The sequence below is a fragment of the Mycteria americana genome, chromosome 5 (genome assembly GCF_035582795.1).
Source record: "Mycteria americana isolate JAX WOST 10 ecotype Jacksonville Zoo and Gardens chromosome 5, USCA_MyAme_1.0, whole genome shotgun sequence".
Lineage (NCBI taxonomy): Eukaryota > Metazoa > Chordata > Aves > Ciconiiformes > Ciconiidae > Mycteria > Mycteria americana.
In genome coordinates, this window is record NC_134369.1 from 20,776,286 (window position 1) to 20,795,950 (window position 19,665).

At 50.2% G+C, this 19,665-nt stretch overlaps 1 protein-coding gene across 3 annotated transcripts in view; it reads left to right on the forward strand.

Moving 5' to 3' along the window:
- SLC25A22 (solute carrier family 25 member 22) overlaps positions 1–19,665 on the forward strand; it is a 52,820-nt gene that overhangs the window by 12,705 nt on the left and 20,450 nt on the right. For all 3 annotated transcript variants that reach the window (XM_075502405.1, XM_075502406.1, XM_075502407.1), the window contains exons 2-4: positions 10,165–10,281; positions 14,439–14,564; positions 18,088–18,143. In XM_075502405.1, the coding sequence (XP_075358520.1) occupies positions 10,262–10,281; positions 14,439–14,564; positions 18,088–18,143 (202 nt within the window). In that variant the 5' untranslated portion in view covers positions 10,165–10,261. The remainder of the gene's footprint in view (positions 1–10,164; positions 10,282–14,438; positions 14,565–18,087; positions 18,144–19,665) is intronic.

The following is a 19,665-nucleotide window of genomic DNA, read 5'->3' on the forward strand; positions in this document are numbered from 1 at the left end:
GCACTGCTTAGCTTGGTGGGTAGGAGGCTTTCTGTACAGGATCAGAGCGGCCAGCTGGCTCATAGCTGTGGGCTGCTTGGCACACACTGAGATGTGGGGGCATTTTCTGGTCCAGCTTTTTTAGCTAGTGAGGATATTTTTTTTTCCCCTCTCTCTTTCTTCTGTCTGTTCACTGGCTTGAATGAGTTTGGAGAAGGAAGGAGCAGCTTTGACCCGGTGGAGTTTAACCCAATGGCTTTATTGGTCTTTCCTCGCGCTGTGCTGTGGGAGCAGCCATGTGTCAGAGCCGGCTCAGCAGACCCCTTGCTGGCTGCTGGGCTGGAAGGGATGGAACTTAATTTATAGCCCTGGAGTAGCTGAAGTTGGGGCTGTTTCTGGCACGTGTCTTGTTCAACACCTGCCTGAAGGAACACAATGTAGGGGAAACAAACTTGGATTTGTGGGTTGTTTTTCTTTCATCTCAAAAGAAGAAGAGTTTGTATTTAACCCACTTTTCAAGGAGAAAAAGCCTTTTCTAGGACTGCATGCAGCATTCTGAGAAAAAACATAGTCATCTTGTGACATGAAGGTGGTAGTCATCCATAACAGTCGGTCCTTGCCACAGCTGCTGCCAAGCTATCTGACTTGTGGGCCGTCATCAGGGTCCCGGAGGCCTTGAATTGCATCATGTCCACCCTGAGCGCCCCATGCTAGCCCCAAGGCAGGACCGCCAGCTCTCAGCAGGGGGTCTGCAGCAGGCAGAGCACTGACCTGCGCTGTCAGTCCTTTCCCTCTGCAGCCTCTGGTTTGGCCACAGTGAGCTGGCACTGTCCCAGGAGGACGCGCTTCAAGGTAACGAACAGGAACAGCTCTGTGGGTGCTTGGGTGGTTGCTCTGGTGAGGTACTGCTGCGACTTGGCCTGAAAAGATGCTCCTTCTTCCCAGCAGGACCACTGGCGCCCCTTTCTTTCAGAGGAGATCAGTCTGCTGAGAGCCAGGAGCTCTGGGTTTATTGCTGGTGGAAAATGAATGGACCTCAGCTCAGTGCTCTGCCTCGTTCCTACTGAGTGAGCTAGAATCCAATGCTCACTTTCCCTTGGGCTTCTTGATTGGGTGTTTTCAATTACTGCTTTGTACATGGTGATTGTTTTAAATTGGGAGGGGGGAACCTTTTTCTTCTACTCTGCCAGTCTCTTGGCAGAGCACCTGAGTGAGGGATTTGCACCATTTAGTTTCTCAGTGGCAAGTCCTTCCAGATCAAAGGATTGGTCTGTCTGTCACTGTCAGTTGGCTCTGCCTTTTCTTGACCACCACAAATTATTGAAGAGGAAATGCTGTACATAAGTTCTTGTTTGTTTTCCTAGCTCTGTCTCCCATCTGCCAGACTCCAACTTCTCAGCAAAGCTGTCGTCTTTCTCCAGCTAATGCTGCATGTCTCTGAAGCTGTAATTTCATGCAAACTGGTATGGAGAACTGATCCAGAGGAAGATGGGTTTAAAAATAGTTTGAATCACACCAGTTCATTGAATCACACCAGTTCAGAGAGTGACTACATGATTTCTCAAGTGGCACTTCGGAGGGGGCATCACTGGCAGTAAGCACCCACTTATGTTGTCCAAAAATGTCCAAGCTGCAAACTTGCTTGTACACTAGCATGATCATGTGTGGGCAATTTTACTGTCAGCTAGCTTGTGCTTCCACTGTTGGCTCTTCAGCTGCAAAATAACATAGGCCATTATAAACTTAATTTAATTTAAATAATAGTTTTCTCTAGATGTTGCCACATATATGTAGTTCATTGTGTTTGCATATGAATTACTTGTTCTGTAGCTACTTTTTACAGATCCCTTTGAATTGGTGGAGGGACTTGCAGGTCTCTACAGACCAAAGGCTGAAGCCCACCACTGTTTTAAAGCAAAATGCTGGGCCTGAATTTCTATTATGGCTGTGCTCTGACCTCGTGTCACCACATCACTGAAGATTTTATTATAAGAGACACATGGAAAGGGTTTTCAGCCCTCTGGCTCCTACGCCTCTTGGTCCATGTTTCTGTAGAAGACATGGAGAGCCAAGACTGAGTTTGCCTTTGAGCATGAGTAGTTGTCCATAATTTAAAGGCTTATTACTTGTGTTGTAAGTGTTCAGAGGAACGAGAGGGGAGCAGGGCTGTAGCATGTTTGATGTGGCATTTGTGCAGAGCGGAGGAGCCAGGTCTCTTGAGACTCATCCACTAGACCCAGTTGCTTTTTTGAGAACTCGGAGAGGAGGCAGGTTGAGATGGGAAGAGTGCCAACAGCTCCCATGGGTTTCCTTTGCTCCCCTCCGTCTTGCCAGGGGTGCTGTGAGGACTTTTAGACCTGTTGTCTCTCTCTCTCCTGTGAGGGAAGGCACTGCAGTTACTGCCTTATGAGAGTGTTTTAATGTGTTGCCCTCCTATGGAGCAGGACTCTGCTATGCATTCTCAGTGAGATGACTGCAGGCTCATTTGTCCTGCTGAAACCTTCCCTCTGGTCCCCTCAGCTTTGCAGCCCCAATGTCATAGACAGCAAGACTTGTTGTGTGAGCCCTGGGTGAGTCACTTTTCCTTCTAACAGTGGTCCTCACTCATCCCGTCTTGTGGTTCAGCTGCAAAACCTCCACAACAGGGACTGTCCTTGACTAAAGGTCTGTGCAGTCCCAGATCTGTGTTGGGGCCTCTTGGTGTGCTGCAGTGCTGATACCCAAGCCCAGCTTCAAAATGAGCATCAGCTTTCAGGCTCTCAGTCCAGGGCAGTTTCCCAATGCATGCAAAGTCAAAGGGCATATCTGGTGTTTGTTCCAGATTGGCACAGGCCTGCTCCTCAAGTCTTTCCATCTGACTTGAATGCAGATGGCTTGGCATTGAGCGGTTGCCCTTTGAAAACCTTTCTGCCCAGCTGAAGTGGGATGTGCTCTGGTAACTGGAGTGTGATCTGGTGTTAGGACCTATGAACTGGACTCTGTTTCCTGAGCTGTCCTGGGGGTAGGAGAAGGGTAGCAGGCTCGTCTGGGAGAGATTGTGTTGATGCAAGGAGGGGCCTCCATGGGGCTCCCCTGTTAAGCAACAGGACAAACAGCTTCTGCACTAATCTAAGCAAGTTGCTCATTGTTTGGCCTGGAGAAGCTCTCCAGGTCAGGAAAGCACTTCTGTTGCTGCTCACAGTGCCTTTTGGAGGTCTTTCTCCAAGCCTTAGCTCTCACAGAAGATGCTTGTTGTCTTGACTTATTGCTTAAGGTTTCTCAGCAAAGCAGGCAAAGTTGCATGATGCTGTACTGGGAGTGGGGAGCCAGCCTGTCACTTCCAGCAGGATGGAGGGCCCAGAGGGGAGAGCGTGGGAAAACTGGGTGTGTTCCTTCTGCTCCTACTGCCCAGAGGCAGGAGGATCCCGACCTCCTTCCCTGCTCTTTGTCCCCTTCCTTTCCAGTAATACCTGCTGCTCCACTCACTCCAATCCTTGCTTTGGAGTTGGCAGCTAGGTTGGCTTTTCCCAGCGTGGCTGAGGCCAAGCAGACAGAGGGACTGTTGCTAGGTGCAGTAAAGTGTCTGTCTGATGTCTTTGGTAACTCTTTTGCTTTGTATTAAGGTGGCCCCAGTGACTGAGACCAGCAGGCAAATCTGGAGAGAGAGAGTGAGCTGCCTCCAGCACACGGTGGGACTTTTGTCCCTGAGATGGGAGGGTTGGTTGGACCAGCTCAAAAGAAGCTCTTGAGTGCTGAGCCCTCTCCCTCCTTGGAGAGTGGTGGAGGCGGGTGCGTTTCCAAGGCCGGTCCCTGCTGTCTGTTTTGTCTTGACCGCAGTTGTGTGAAGGTAAATGAGGTCTCTGAATTTCCTGTAATCTCAAATAAATCCCAGGGGAGAGGATAGTTGCGACACTGTGCATGCAGTACCAGAATATAGGACATTGCTGTAGTCCCAGGGGCTTGCAGGATTGTCCCCTGTGACACTTCCGCCGGGGGTCTGTTGTGGCTCCTCTCCTGTTGCAACATTATGGGCAACTACGCTGATCTGGATGGGTAAAGGATGTGGTGGGCAAGTGCCTCTCCTAAGATGTTGGACTATTTGTTCATGGCTTGTTTTTTCCTCAGCTGGAATGTTGTCATGGGAGCAGGGTGTTCCTCAGACTGCAGTTGTGGTTGGAAATCCTGTCTGAAGGTAAAGGACAAGTCAGTGATGGAGCTGGAATGAGAGCTCAGGAGCCTTTGCTGCTAATCAGGAGTTTTGGTCCTCTTTTTCCCCTCTGTGGGCATCCAGGTAAATCTATACTGCCACCACCTGTGTTTGCAAAGCCAAACACCTCTATGACATGCCCTCAGCCTGGGGACCGTCCTACACTGCCAGGGAACTTGCTTATTTTTTTCTGGCATGACGGAGATGTTTTGAGGCGTTCTTCTATCATCACAAGGTCTCACAGCATGGAGAAGTTAAGGCTCCCCAGACTGAGCCCAGTTTGCAAGGAGCATGGAGGCCAGGCACAGGGGCAAAGTTTGCCTGCTGTTTTGCAAGGGTGCCAGCCTGACTGTCCTCACTGCGAACATGCTCTGGCATTTTTGGCTGTAGATAGGAGGGTGCCGGGGGACGCCCATCCCCAGCAGTCAGTGGGAGGGAAGATGCACAAGGCAGAGGTAAGTTGTGGAGGACAGAAGGGGCTGCAGGAGCTGAGGGCTCTTGCAAGGGGCTGTCAGGAAGGAGGAGCGAGCGCCCTGCGTGCTGGGGCTCAGCATCCCTGCTGTCTTGCAAGCTGAGTGGGCGCTGTGCCACTGAGCCTGTCCCCACGGGGGTGCGAGCAGCCAATGGTGCAGGAAGGTGGTGTGGCACCTCCCCACTGGGACTTTGGCCTTTTTTCACCTGAGGCAAGGGGGGACCTGCCCTGGGCTTGGCGCTTTCAAAGCCCAGCGTCGTAAGGGGACAGTCGGCCACTGACCACGAGGCAGGTGAGTTTGCGTCTGCAGCTCCGGGGCTTCTGCCTGGTGGCAGAACAGTGCGAAGGGGCCGCACTGTCCCGCTGCACAGCCAGAGAGGTGACAGTCTGTGACAGTGGGGGAGTGTCCACCAGCGTGTTCGAGAGTTGCTTTGTTTTATTGAGGACTAATGCCCTGCCTGGTGCTGCAAGGAAATTCATGGCAGTCCCTGCTTTTGAGAGCCTGAGGGCAAGTGAGCAGCAGAGATGAAACTGCCACCAATTCCCTCCATCCCCTCTATCCCAAAATGTCCTGAGCAGGTGAGAGCCAAGTCAACAGCTCCCCCCGGGTGAGATTTCCTGGTGCTGACCCCCTTGTGCTCTTTGTGCCTGGCATGCATCTAGAAAGCAGCTTCTCTCAGGAAATATTTGCAGTTCAGTTTGCACTCCTTAAACCTTATTGTTGTGATGGCAGCTTTGCTTCAGTCATTAGCAAAACTTGGCAGGGTGTCTGCACCTTTGAATGTGTTTGTGCTTTGTGAAGGAAAGCGGTGTGCTGATCTCGGAGGGTTTCTCCTGTCCCAGCAGGTATTAGTTGCTGATTGCTCCCCCCTCCCCAGCCCCTTCTCTGACTGTGATCGGTCACATGGCTGTGTCCTCTCGACACAGTGGATGCTGGCACAGCTTTGCTCGCTCCTCTCGCCTTCTGAGCCCTGCTTCTTGATGTTGGCTTCTCTGGCTGGGGCACTGAGTTTGTCTGCTCTCAAGACAAATGGAAATATGTGGAAAGGAGTCCTGTCTTCCCCTTCTGCTATTTATTTTCAAGTCAAGGTTGTAGTTTGAATGTTTGCTTTCAGTGACAGCACCAGTATGAGTGGTCCCTGCCTGACCACTCCGCAGAAATGTTTGTGCTGGCATGAAAACGGGGATGGGAACACATGTTCGTGTGTAGGGAGAGGATGGGATTGCTTCCTTCGGCCGAAGCACCAGCTGACGTTGGCTAAAGGTCTTCTGTCAAAATGGCAGCCTGTGTGCACTCAGATAAATTGGCACATCCAACAGTCTGCGCTCAGCTGCAGAGGGGAGAGCCTGGAAATAGGAGGGCTGGCGGAGGGCAGAAGTGAAGAACTGGCCTCTGGCGGGGGGCTGCTGGCAGGACTGGGGGAGCTGGTGGACTGGGAGCCTGTAGCAGGCTTGGAGGATGCCAGCAGTGGCTCTGGCCTGGCAGAGGGAGAGCAGGACAAGAAGGAGGTTGCTGAGCTGTGAGGACCCCCAAGGTCAGACTGTGGGCAGAGCGGTGGCATCTGGGGGTAGAGGTGGCAACCCACAGCCATAGGACAGTGCAGTGGCAATAAATGTGAGGAGTGTGGTCAAAGAGGTGTGGGTAAGCTTAACCTGTTCTTTCTCCCATGATGTTATGGCTCGTGGAGAGGTTGGGTGCTTGTATCTCCATCCAAACTTGCTGGCAGCACACATGGTATGTGATGAGACTGTGTGCTCCCTTCCATGCCCCAGGCTGGGCTGTGATTCTCTGGTAAGCACTTTTCCTTCAGGTGATAAGGTGAGAAGTGAAGGTTAAGAGTCCAGCTCCGTGCCCCAGGCTAGTTAGGAGTGCAGCAGGTCAGCAGTAGGCAAAGGTTTGCCATCTTGGAGAAAACCTTACCGTCTGGGTAGCATAGGTGTATGAGGGTGTGTGTGGTGTGTGACAAGGCAGGGAAGCAAATCAGGACCATTTTTTCCAGTGGCCAAGACTGTGAGGACCAGATACATCCAAAGCTGGCTAGGTTTGTGTTGTAGTACCCCCAATCTGGCTACTCTGTCGCTCTCTGGAGCTGGGTTTTGGGAGCTGGGAAAAGGGAGAGGCTGGGTTGAGGAGGCTCCTGGGCTATCTATGTGTTGCAGCGTGGGCTTTGGGCCATTTGCACTGCTTCTCCACCTAGCGTAGAGGCGGTTCCCCATGCTGCAGTGCGCATGTCGCTCTGAAATGAATTTGCTTGATCATTTCAATAAATGTAGAAGGGATGTCCTGGTGTGCGAGTAATGGGGCATTAATCTATGCCTAGCTGTGTTAACAGCACTCTAGGAAGGAATTAACACCATGTAATTCATCGTCCATGCAGCTCTTGCTCTCTTAATTATGGGATGTACTGTTTAGGTCCCCCCTTCCGTGAGGGCTGCTCAGCCTCTTCGGCTTTGAGGTAGGTCTCTGGCAGATCTCACTTCCCCTGCCCACCCACTACTAGTTTCCCCCTGGCTCCTCGTGCCGTGCAGGTTCCCAGTTCCAGCAGCGCCTTTGTCCGCCTGGCCATGAAGTTTAACTGTACAGAGACTTTCTGAGGTATTAGTACCTTTTTGGTGCTGCTGGCTTGTCTGCTGCCCCAATGCAGGTGCTGATGGGAGGTTTCCTGGGCAGATGCAAGCCCTGCTCCCGTAGGAAGCCCTGGAGCTACACACCTGGCTGGCTGCAGAAGCTTTGCTTGCCTGCTTTTGTTTCCATTTTTTGGCTCCCGAGAGCACCACGTTCCTGGGGAGATATACTTAGGTCTCTACTTAATCTCTTTCCTTTCTAGGTTAAATGCGTAATGTTATTATAAATTTGTTTTTTGAATATCCTATAAAATTACCACCATTCTCTTCCCAGCCTGTGTTTTTCCTCCTCTCAGTCCTGCAGGACTGTAGCAGTTATTTTCCTGCCCTGGGAGGGACTGGGAGCCAGCTCTCTCAAGGAGCTTCCTGGCCAGGGCGCCAGAGGCTTCATCATTCACCATCTTTTAAGGGGCTTGGGGAGTTCTGTAGATTACAGCAAAGTGCTCAGATAGAGTTTGCCATGACTTTGGGTTTGTTTTGCAAATGTTTGCTGGAGCTCTGTTTAAACAAACAGAGCTCAAATAAGCTTTCCACTTCAGTGCATTAAAATCCCTTAATGCATTAAAATCCCCTGGCCATGGACATTCAGGCCTCTGCTGTGCCAGGTGCTGTATAAACAATTATCAAGTGCTGGTGTCCGCCGTAAAATGATCACATTGCTCACTTCCCCTTGTTCGTCTGCTAGTTGAGTAGCTTTTGTTGGAGTAGATGATACTAGTCGTGGCATTTGCTGGCTGTACAGCCTGTTGCCTGTATGGGTCTTTGTGCGCTAAAGAAGCCTGTAACTTTGCTCTGTTTTAAACCCAGGAAGATTGTTTTTACCCCTTCCTGCTGTGCAGCTGCAGCAGGAGCATCCGTTCCCCGGTGGGAAGCAGCAGCAGTTTTCCAGCCTGGGTCAGACAGCCAGGGAGGGCTCTGCAGTTACTGGGCAGGTGGAGAGCTGAAGCCAAAAGCAGTGCCCAGGTTGTGCAGAAAAAAAGGGAGGAGAGAGCTAAACCCAGCTGTCCCAACTTCCTCTCAGTACAGTACCGTCTTCTCCCACTCCTGTCACCCTACTTGTGTCAACAGGTAAGAAACAGCCCTGTGATATGTTTGTTTGTCTGTCTCTGTCACTCTTTGGGCTACCGGGTCAGTGGTGCATATTAGCAGCCTTGCTGTCTTCTCTTGCGTTGCCCTTTGCAGTGGGTGCCTGGCCTCCTGGATGCCCCTCCGCAGGGAAGGGTGCAGCAGGGGCAACAAGAGGGGAGTTTGCCAGAGCTTGGAGCAGGGTCTTAGGACCACTCAGTGCATATATTTTGTCAGAGCTGCTGCCTCAATAAACACAAATATCCTAGTGAGGGTATAGATGTTATCAAGTGAGTTCTCATGGTTCAGGGCTTGTTTATGCCAGGGTTACAGGCTTTCAGCAACTGGCCTCCCTATATTTTTATATTTTGGTCTTATTATGGTTAAATTGATAGAGAATTAGATTAACCTGAAACAAACTGCTCTTGTGGACATGCATATGAAAGCACATGCAGTGAAAGGTGTAAGCAATTTTCACTCGGAAAGTGCAGACTTAGTTGATCTGGAGATTTTTAAGGTCTGCTTCCATGGATTAGTCAAGATCAGGTAAACTGTCTGAAGAGGGGTCACAGGAGGGATGGAGGGTGTAATGGTGTAGTGTAGTGGGTGAGGTTCGTGTGCAGTGTTTTGGAGAGGAGCCCCTTTCCTTAGTGAGCTCCATGTGCTGGTCTCTCATGGCTTTGGCTGAATGTGGGACTCCAGAAAAGACAATTTTAGTCTCATGTCATCCAAATGTGGGACTGTGCAAATGCTTTCATGCTGCCCTGTCCTTGGCACTTCATGTAACGGGGAGGGGAGCAGGTCAGTGCTGAACTGTGTGTAACTTCACCCCCTCTCCTTCCTTTACCTGTTTGCACCATCAGCAGCTCTTTGCACTTTCAGGGACCTTTTATTCTCAGGAATGCCTCTGGCCCTCAGGTGGTATCTCCAGAGCAGAAATGTGAGCCTGAAAGCTACCTTGTTGGATGTGAGATTCTGTGTGGCTTAGGAAATCTGCAATTAAGGGGCAAATTTCATTCCAGAGGCAAAGGGCAAAGATATCTTCTCTGCTTCTGGCTCACCACCCAGGTGGCAGCTGGAAGGGGAGAGGCAGCAGAGTGGCTGAGCGCTGCTGAGATGCCTGATGAAAGCATGGGGCACCTGATTCCCAGGTTGGAGGTGAGGAGGAGACAAGGACACCTTCAGAAATCTGAAGGTTGTGGCTGCTTCTGAAATTTTCTCTGGTGTCCAGATTTCTTTGTGTGGCAACTTCTACCAGCTCTCGTTAAACAGGAGCAATTAGGAGTCTTGGAGAGAGCCATTTCCTGCAGACTTGGAGCTTCAGTGCTGTGCCAGTAGCACTGAGCTGAAAGGAGTGGTCCAAAGGGCAAAGTCACATCCTTTAGAAACAGCATGTATGTGTTGGAGGGAAGCGCTGAACAGGTCTTGCGATGGAACGTGATTGTCTTGGGGTGGCTGGGTGGACCTGCAGAGGGTTGGAGGTCCACATGGTGCAGTGTGAAATGCTCCCTGGAGTTCAAGGGAGCTGTGATGGGTAATGCTGTCCTGGATGCTGGGCAGAGCTTGTGCACTGCCTGGCTGCTGCCCTTCTTCACATGCTGCTGGAGCCTGATGACTCTGGCAGCTCTTCCCTCCGTATGTGCTTGTATATTTATATACGCACACACTTTTATAAGGCTCCCTGTGGAGCTCAGTCTCCTCTCTGAGGAGATCAGGTGCTCCCTTAAGTCACTTGTTCCTCGGCTGGCCTTACCCTGCAGCCTGCCCACTAGGACCTGAGCTTCAGGAAGAGTATGTCTCAACTTTGTCTCCTTGGTGTCTTTTTGTCCTTTCCCAGGAAGAAACTGAAGTGGAAAAGAAGTGACTGAAAAAGAAATTAAGGAACACTTTTGAAGGAACAGATTCATTTCTTAACAAGATCAAGTTTGAATTAAATGGCTGATAAACAGATCAGGTAACTTTTTTAAAAAAACTTTTGAGTTGTTGGTTGTGCTTTAAATTTTTCTTTTAAAGTCTTTCAAAGTTAATCCCTCTTGTGATACAGGAGGTTGGAGGAAATCACCTGATCATCTCTTCTGGCCCTAAACAGTTCTGATTCCTTCCCTGTTCCTTTCTTCCCTGCTTTTTTTCAACCTTCTCTTACTTTCTGTCTTTGCCATGTTGTCACATCTCTGCTTTCTTCAGTTTTTTCTCACTGCCTTTTTCTTTCTGCTCTCTGCTTTTTCCCCTGCATGAGTCTGTTCTGTTTTGCTTCCTCTTTCAAAGGTCAGGTTGACCTGCTGACTTCAGCTTGCTGACATCAAGGGAGCAAAGCCAGCTCCTTGACCAGCTCAGGATGCAGTGCTCGTAATTACAAAGTCCACATAGATGCAGCCTTGTGCCCTTCTTCTAAAGCCAGTCAACGCTTGAGTGATTGCAGGAACATGAAGTACCAACAATAATTAGTGACGCTTAAGTGCGCAGCAGGAACTTAAGAGCGTGGGTCCTGGCATATGCAAAGGCTGGATTTGAGTCCTCCCTGGAAATGAATTGGGATGCATTTTCTGCAAAGATGCAGTTGTACCCTTTAGCTTCCTAAGAGCTGTGTCAGATGGATCTGCACAGTCCTGCATGTGGGTTTAACCTTCTGCTGCTTGTGAAATTGCCCCAGATAAATGACTCCTACATACTGTGGGATTCCTGTGGGGTTTTTTGTGGTCCTCTTCTAACATCTACTTTTCCAGGTTACTAGCTCAGGACAGATCAGGAGGGATCAGTGGGTGAACGAAACCTGGTGACAGAGGGCCAGGACTTGGCAATGCCCCTTCTTAGTGTTTGCCATGATTAGGATGTCTTCCTGCGTGCCTGCCTTCTGCAAATGAGAACACTCCTGAGCTTCACTGATAACAAGACAGCATTGTGGAGTGTTTATGTGACTAAATTTGCCCATCATCAGTTACCCAATTTGGAGAGCACTTGGCACTCTTCTCTTACACGCATGAAGGGCACGCTGAGATTCACCTCCATGGAGCCTGATGGGTGTATGTCCCTGATAGCCTCAGCAGAGCAAAAGGACCAGATGTCCATGGCTATTTGAAGCTTGATATTTTGAAAGAAGGAGAGACGTGTCCTCCAAGATCTCCCCTAGCTCCTCTGATGTGCTCTTGGCAGTGTGGACAGGAGCTTGCTGGCTACAGGGACTAGTTAAAAGGGCTGAGGATGAGCACTAGGAGAACTGGGGTGCCTTTCTATCCCTTCTCGTGTTAAACTGAGCAAATGGCTTTATTTGTATGCTAGCCTGTGTTCCTGTTTCGCTAAGCCCTGCGCACCTAGGTAGTGAGGGGCAGTAGTTGTGCAGAAGCTAAATAGGACAGAGAGACCAGGCACAGTGGATTCTTATCCCAGGAGAGAGCAGAGAGCACTGAGGTGAAAAGTGGGATGACTTAGTCACAAGGGAAAAAGCTTTTGATTTGGGGTGCAGTGCCCTCTGTCTCAGGTTCTTCTCTGTGCCCCAAATCCCTCACCTCTCCTGCTTGGGTCATCTTTCCCATCTATGCGACCACAAGTCTGCAGTGGTCACAGGCAGCCAAGCCAAGGAGATCTGTTTAAGCTTGGAGCATCTACCAAACCCCTCTACCCTTGCAGCATGTATCTGCCATCCCTTAGCAAAACGAGATTGATACCAAAAGACTAAAATCCACAGCAGCGGTTTGCTGCAAGGTGAGATCAAAGGCATTGCATTTCTGCAGCAGTGCACGTGGACCTTGATCTCAGCATCTCACCAGATACTGCTGCATAGTCCGTCTGTATTGGTCTCCCTCCACAGTTCGCATGGGGGAGCCTGGATGGTTGGATTCAGGTGCGATGGGGGTGTTGAGCAAGGTTTCTCACCCACAGACAGAGTGAGAGACTCTCTGCAGCCCATGTTGCCCAAATTTTTGGCTTACCCAGGCACATCAGACTATTCCCCTTTATTGCTGGGGTCTGTGCTGACATTGGGGAATCTTTTGCACTTACAGTGCCAGCAGGCAAGATATTTGCCACGTGTCTGTGTCTCACTCCCACCTGATATAAACCCTGTGATGATTTCACTGTTGGAACAGGTTGAGAGAGGCAAGCGTCTGCCTGCCCTGGGTGTTTCAGGGACACTTAGAGAATCTGTGCGGAGCTGAGCTATGACAGTGCTGAGGCTGGAAAGGGGCACTGATTGTGCCTTACAGTCTGTGACCTGCCAGCAGTGACTTCGGGGCTGAATTTGGGGAGGCTGATGTGATCTTGTCTTGAAACACCCTCCTTCCCAGCGGTGCCTCCATCTTGACACGCTTTTATCTGGTCTCTAACTTCCTTTTTCAGTGTGACTATGGGTTAAATAGTCACGAGAGCCATAATGTGAAGTTTACTGTTTGAAATTTTCCCATGTCCTGAGAACAAATTGAGCATAGGATTTTGCAGGCAAACTTCTCAGACAAAGATCCCTGAGGCAACAGAGTCTCAAGCTGGTGAGATCTTGCATTCTGGCCCTGCACTGAGCTCATGCACTGATTTGGGCCTGCCTTCCTAACATGCTGTGCTTGATTTAATCTCAGTCAGCACCATCTTGTTCTGGGATGTGGGCTGAGCTCAGGTCTGTCTGCCTGTCCTTGGCACATCTTCTTCCAGCTGTGCCAGCCCTGGGGCTGCATACATGTGTTGTATTGGTGTGGGTGTTGAGGAGGAAGGAGCTCTGGCTTCAGGAGAGTGGAGGCTGAAAGGAGTTTCCTGGAGTGCCAAGGTCATGCTTAGCACTTGTGGGCAAAGGCTTTTTTTTTTTTTCCACCCCTCTTTTGCCTGCTTTCCCCAGGGACGCCTCAAGTTGAAACCCTGAGTCTCTATATCCTGCCTTTCCCTCGAGCCTGGAGCTGAGAGGGAGCTCTTTCAGCACTGCTGCTTATTGATCGTCTCTGTATTTGCCCTTTGATGCAGGGTGCTCTGCAGTGCCACCGGGGGGGGGGGGGAAATGTGTTTGCAGAGCCTCACCCCACCATGCCATGGCCAGCCTCACCGCTGCTGCTTCCAGTGGGTAATGCAGTCTGTGCCCCCATCCAGAGCATCATGTCACCATCATGAAAGGCAGCATGCTCGCTCCCCCTGTGGGAGGACTCAGCCTTGCTGGCTCACCCAGCTGCAATCTAGGACTGCTGTCAGCTGTCAGTTTAATATCTGACACATCCTGTGTTCAGGGAGCCATATCCTGTGCTTTATTGGAGGAAGCTGACTCAAACAGGCTTCCTTTGTCTCTCTGTGTAGTGGTTTATCGAGCATATAAGTGCTGTACATTTTTCGTAATTGAATTTGCTGGGAACCCATGTTTGGCTGATCTGGCTTTCACTCAGTGCCACTTGCAAGAATTCCCTGTGGGAACACAAAGGCAAGCAGAAAAAGCCCTGCATTTTGGAAGCACGTGCAGCCAGCCAGGTTCTGATTTCCCCGAGACGTATGAGCTCACGTCTCTGCATCTGTGGCCATGCAGGCTGCCAGTCTGGTGGTTTCGCCAGGCTATTGGTGTGTGTGTGTTCCCCTCGCCCCAGGCAGTGGGTCTGGAAACAATTTCCTGGAGCTGCAGCCATCTGCTCCTCAGCTGCCAGCTGGGCGCTTCTGCTGGGCTCTTCCCACATGATGGTAGTAGCTGACGTGTCACGAACCTCTCATTAGATGTGTATCTGATTGCGGTGCTGAAAAGCATTTGCCAGTAAACCTGCTGGCTTGGATGCCATCAGGCCCTAACTGAAGTCTTGTCTGCATGGTAGACGGTCCAGCACTCTGTCTTTTCCCCTCTAGGGACAACAGAAGCCCTTGGGTAGTATGGAACAGGGTTTTTCCTTGCTCTTAGCTATGTGTGGCTTAGCTGTTTGGCTCTGCTCCACTCATCAGTGGTTTGTCCTGATGCTATGTGCTGCTTTCCCCTCCTCCCCTGTATGTACAGCCAAACTTTGCCTTGAGGCAGAGCTTCCTTCATGCTGGGGGGGACAGCCTTGTTGCACAGCAATGTGTTAACTCTGGTCATGCAAAAGAGCTCCTTTCCTTCCTCTTTCCCTCCCCTGACGTTATCCCACTGCTAAGACGTCTGTTTCTCTGCATCTCGTCCTCTTACAGTTTACCTGCCAAGCTGATCAATGGAGGGATAGCTGGGTTGATCGGGGTCACCTGTGTATTTCCCATTGACCTGGCAAAAACTCGCCTGCAGAACCAGCAGAATGGCCAGCGGATGTACACCAGCATGTGAGTACCGCCCGCGTGGGCCGCATCCCCGGGGCTTTCAGCGGGGAGTCCTTCCACTTTGTTACCTCTTTCAGGCGAGTTCAGCATTTCTAGGAATTGGGCTGTCCCCAGGAAAGCCAGGGGACAATCTTGAACCAAGCTGTGCTAGAGCAGATAAAGCAAATAAAGCAGCTATTCAGGCTGCTGAGCCCAGCAGGCAAGATCTCTGCAGAGGGCACATCTGTTTGCATCCCTTGCTTGGGAGCAGTGTGTTCACTGCTGTCAGGGCTCAGGACCAAAACACAAGGAGCCCTGTTCGGTTCTCTGCTGGGCCACCATCAGGTGTATGAGGGTATTTCTGCCTCTCTTCTGTTTCCGTGACTATCATATCCAAGTTTCCTATCCCTTCATTTACTGTGTCAGTTTTAAAAAGAGGAAGCAGTCACCCATTCCCAGTCTAGAGCACTGCATGCAGACTTTTTGAAGGATCACAGGCTGACACATGCTATAGTTACCCTGGCAGTCCTATGTCCAAAAAAATCAAGTGCTGCAGGCTGTAGGAAAAGAAGGCATGAATATATAAAGCCCATCAAATTCAGCTGGGATTTGTGTGGGATGCTTAGGGCTGCATATCTGCTGTGGGAGTGTGCACCACACTCAGCACAAGATGCTTTATCCTAGGAACCAGAGTCAGGCCTTAGTTTTCCAAAAGTACTTGTGTCATTGAGGGGGGAGAAGGGACTGGGACTGATGATGTTTGTCCTGTCCTCCTGCCACTTTGTTCAGAAGTAGTATTACCTGCTCCCTGTTCCTCCACACCAATATTTTCCTCTTTCCTGCCTGGGAGAATTTGAGGCAGAGTGGGAATAGGAAGGCAATGCTCTGTATGTTGATGGTTTTAGTCTCCAGGCCTCCTTGCTCTAGCTGACAACATGTAATTATCCATGAGCTTAGGTTGTAGGCTCTGGCATGCCACAGCAGACTGGTGCCTCCCTTGACAGTTACAGCTCTCTCTGCTCCCTGCATTGTTTGTGTGCCCAGGCGTGCTGGCAGGACGCGGCCTCCCATCTTGCCTTGCCTCTCCTATTTGTTGTGTCCTGCTCCTGCTGCTGCTGCAGATTTCCTCTCCTCTGTGAGGGTTGCTTCTCCCCCTGGCCTGATAGGCGACAGCAACGGGAGTTCAGGCAGGATGGAGGATTTGTAGGCTCCCCTTGGGAGTGCATGCCAGGATGCCTTATCTCTGCAGGGGGGCTCAGTAGGAGAGAGGCTTTTAACCTCCAGCAGTCGAGTGCAGATCTGCTCAGTAGCCAGGAGTTGTTGTGGAATGAGGCGCCATTAAGGAATACACAGGATTTACCCTGTATATTTGAGCTGGTTCCTCCTAAGAGTCTGCGACAAAGCCTGGATGTGAATAAGTAATGCTGGAGGTGTTCCTCTGGCATTGGCAGCAGCTGTAGGGAAAGTGAGTTTGGGCTGGTGGGGACAAGTAAAAGGGTCTTTTGGGGGCCGAGGGGCCAGCAGGGACAAGGAAGTAATGGGGATAACACATCCCCTAGATAACATCAGGCCATCCTGTGTCCTACCTAAGCAGGCAAGGGAAAGGCACTACGAGGATGCTGTTACCATACATGGAGCATGTCTTCAGAGACACCCTTACATTAGCTAGGGGTTTGGGAGGACTTGTCTGAGCTCTGCAGTTACGGGGCCTTATTTTTTGGGAAATGCTATATGCCCATTGATACCAGATCTCAAAGGTGTCTGCTGAACACCCAGGAAGGCAGCAAGTTCATTTAAAATTTTGTGGCTGTCTTGCTTTAAGACAGCATGCCTTGCTTCTGCTCAGCTCGTTAGACCTTTGGCATCAGGGGAGCCTTTCCTTTGAAAGAGCCAAATACACTTTGGAGCAGCCGTGAGAGCTGGAGAGAGCTGGGCTTCTGGTCTGCGCTGCCCCAGGTATGTTATGTATAATTTTAGTTGGCTGTTGGCTCCCTTTTTCCAGGGAGAGAAAAGGAGCTGGGCATGGCCTTGGCTCCATCTTGCTCTGCTGCAGCTCAAGGGGCTGGGAGTGATGTGCAAGCCTTATGGTGAGGCAGCGGGGCTGCATGAGCATGGTGGGGAGCAGCTCTTCCCTCTTCCCTCTCTACTGCAGCTTGTTCAAAGCAGCACCGCTGGTGGGTGCTTGGGAAAGCAAAGCAGCAGCTGCTTGGGAAAAATGCCTTGCCTCCAGCATTGCGGTGGAAGAGCTTGATGGGGAGGATAGGAGAAAGGTGCCCCGAGATTTCTGGGGCTTGCAAATGTGTTGGGGGGTCTGCTCCCAAGAATGAGATGGGTGCATGCAAGCTGCAGGAGCTGGGGTGGGTTGTCTGAAAGACAGGGTTCCAAAGGATGCAGGGAGTTCCAGCAGAGAGGGGAAGCGCATTGGCGCAACTGGCAGCAATGCAGGATGGGCTCTTCACAAATAACGTGGGGTACCCTAGAGCAGTCTTGACCTGACTAAGGCCATAAAGCCCTCGAGAGAACTCTGCATTTCCTTCTCTCCCACCTCAGCGCTACTATAGAGCAGAGATGAAGTTTACTCCTTGTGTTGCCGAATCTCTTAAAAATGTATTCTTGTTTTCATCAGCTACACTTTCCTTATTACTACTTAAAAGAACATTTGGTTCCTTAATTACATACACATGCACACATGTACACCTCTCCCTTCCCTTATGGCCATGGCAAGTACCTGTACCTTCCCAAAGACTCCAAAGCAACCTTCAGCCGGCGCCTGGGCTTCATGCAGCTGTGGTCCAGAGAGGGAAACTCTGCCAGGGGATCTGCGCTGCCTTCCTGAACTGCACCTCTGGATTTGTTAGGTATATGTCTGTGCCTTTGGAAGGCTTTGAGCCATTCTGGCACTCTGCACAGTTTTCCCATTTACAGTAAATGTAGTTGAAACAAAGAAGGTGACAGTTTTCCCCTTGGAGCGGACCTCCGCGGCACCCTGTCACCCTCTCCCCAGGGCGAGAGCCTGAGCACTCACTGCCTGCTGTGGGACCTGATGTGTTAAAACTAAGTGCTTTAATCTGTGTGGGAGGTCACAGATGAGCATTCAGGTCATCTAGTGTTTGTATGCCTTGTGTCGAATTTCACGGAGTAAGTCAAGCAAGTCAGCATTGGGGGTTTTGGCCCCCCTTATTTCCCTTCCAGAGCTGGATTTAAAAACATGTGCATGGGGATCTGCTTGTTAGAGTACCTCATGTGTGTTTGCCACAGGGGACCTTGGATAAACAGCCCTTGCAGTGACATTTTCCCTTTTGTGTTTCTAGAAAGCAGACAGCGCGTGCAGGGTGAGCCAGGGGTTTCAAAGCCCCTGTGAATTAGGGGCTGAAGTAGGACTCAGGCCTGAACAATGGCGCATTCAGTGGCTGATGCGGTTCCCTTCTTGGCTCAGGGTTTTGCTGACAGATTGTAAATGAAAACCACTCCAAGAGATTTGTTTTGTTTTTCTCTGCTCTCACCCACCTTTGAGCTCCTGTGGTTTATCTCTCTCTTTTGTTTGCAGGTCTGACTGCCTCATTAAAACAATTCGGTCGGAAGGCTACTTTGGCATGTACAGAGGTAAGTAAAGCTGAGTCAGGCATCGTGCAGCTTTTGCATTGGAAGCACTGGTGCATAAGTGGGAGGAAAAGCCCATATTCTCTGGCTTATAAAGCAATAACCTAGCAATATCCTAAGATGTTGAAAGGTGCAGCTGTTTCTGAAAATAAACGCCTCCATGCCAGGTGTCTGCAGAGCTCTCTACCACTGGGGGCTTGAGTCCTCTGCATGGCTGTTTTGGTGTTAAACCTTACCGTTTACTGAAGTTCATCTTTACTAGCAGTTTAAGTGAAGCTGCTGGACTTTGTTTCGGGACTGTATGTGTTTCCCAGCTTGGGCACGGTAACTTTTGTCAGAGGGGAAGTAGCAAACCTCTTGAAATGTCTTTCTTTGTGGTTGGTGATTGAATTTATGTCAAAGCCCACCACCAACGTGGTCAGGCCTGCTGTCCCATCTAGCTGGTAGCTTGTGTCTAAAACTAGCTGTCTCTCAAGCATGCCCAAGTGCTTTGTTCAAGTATTAAGACAAGCTGCAATTAAAAAAAAAAAAAAAAAAACCCACAACAAAAAAAAACCCCCAACTTAAAAATAACCTTCCCCCAGAAAAAACCTCCCTTGGGGTGGTAAGAAAATCAGAGGCTGGCTCATGGTGGAGCTTCAGCTGTTTGGTCGTTGTGTGCTAACCTGCTAGAAATCTCCTGGCTCCTTGGGTTAGGCTGTCTGTTGCAGCAGTGAGTTCCTCAGTTGACATTATACCTTTTCTAGTTTAAACACAAAATTCTTCAAAGTTTTTAAAGATTTTGAGGAGACAGGAACAGCAGGCCAAATTCTGACTTTACTTGAAGCAGAGGAAAATGCGGAATACCTTCTTGGCTTTCAGCACAGTCCAACTGACTTAGTTGACACTGAACTCTGGTTCATTTTATATGCTGGTATTCAATTGCCTGAATATGCAGTTTTTATCTCTGAGGCATTCAGATAGCATTCTTTGTGGCACTCATTCACTGATAAAGCCTGATTAAAGTAGTGCTTTGATTAAGTGAGTCCTTGCTCTTTGTTTTTTTTGAGCAGGAGTCTGGAGATGCTGGCGCCTTGCTGTTGGCAGCAGTAGCGTCTCTTTCACTTCTTCCATAGCTCCTAAGGAAACACAGACACTGCGGCTGGCTATCCTGAGAGCAGGCACTGGCTTTTGAGGCAGCATCTCTTGCCCAACTTGCTGGTGGGCGTTTCGGGGGAGTGGGGTGGATGCCGGGGATGGATTGGCTGCTTCGCGCCAGCTTTCCTGGGGCCGGGCAACAAGACAAATAACCCTGAGGAATCCTGGCAAGCACCATCTTCAATGCTAGCAGTGACGCATTCCCCCTTGATTTTTCCCAGAAGCTGGCTGCTTCTATGTTCCTAGCCAGGAATGGAGCCTGCATTAACTTTGGCTGTAAATATGCAGTGGCAGGCTGCTTTCTGGGGAACAGAAGGAAGAAGCTGTTCCTGGAAACTTATAGAGGAGACTGTAGGACCCATCAGGGCTTTTGGGAGAGACAGCTCAG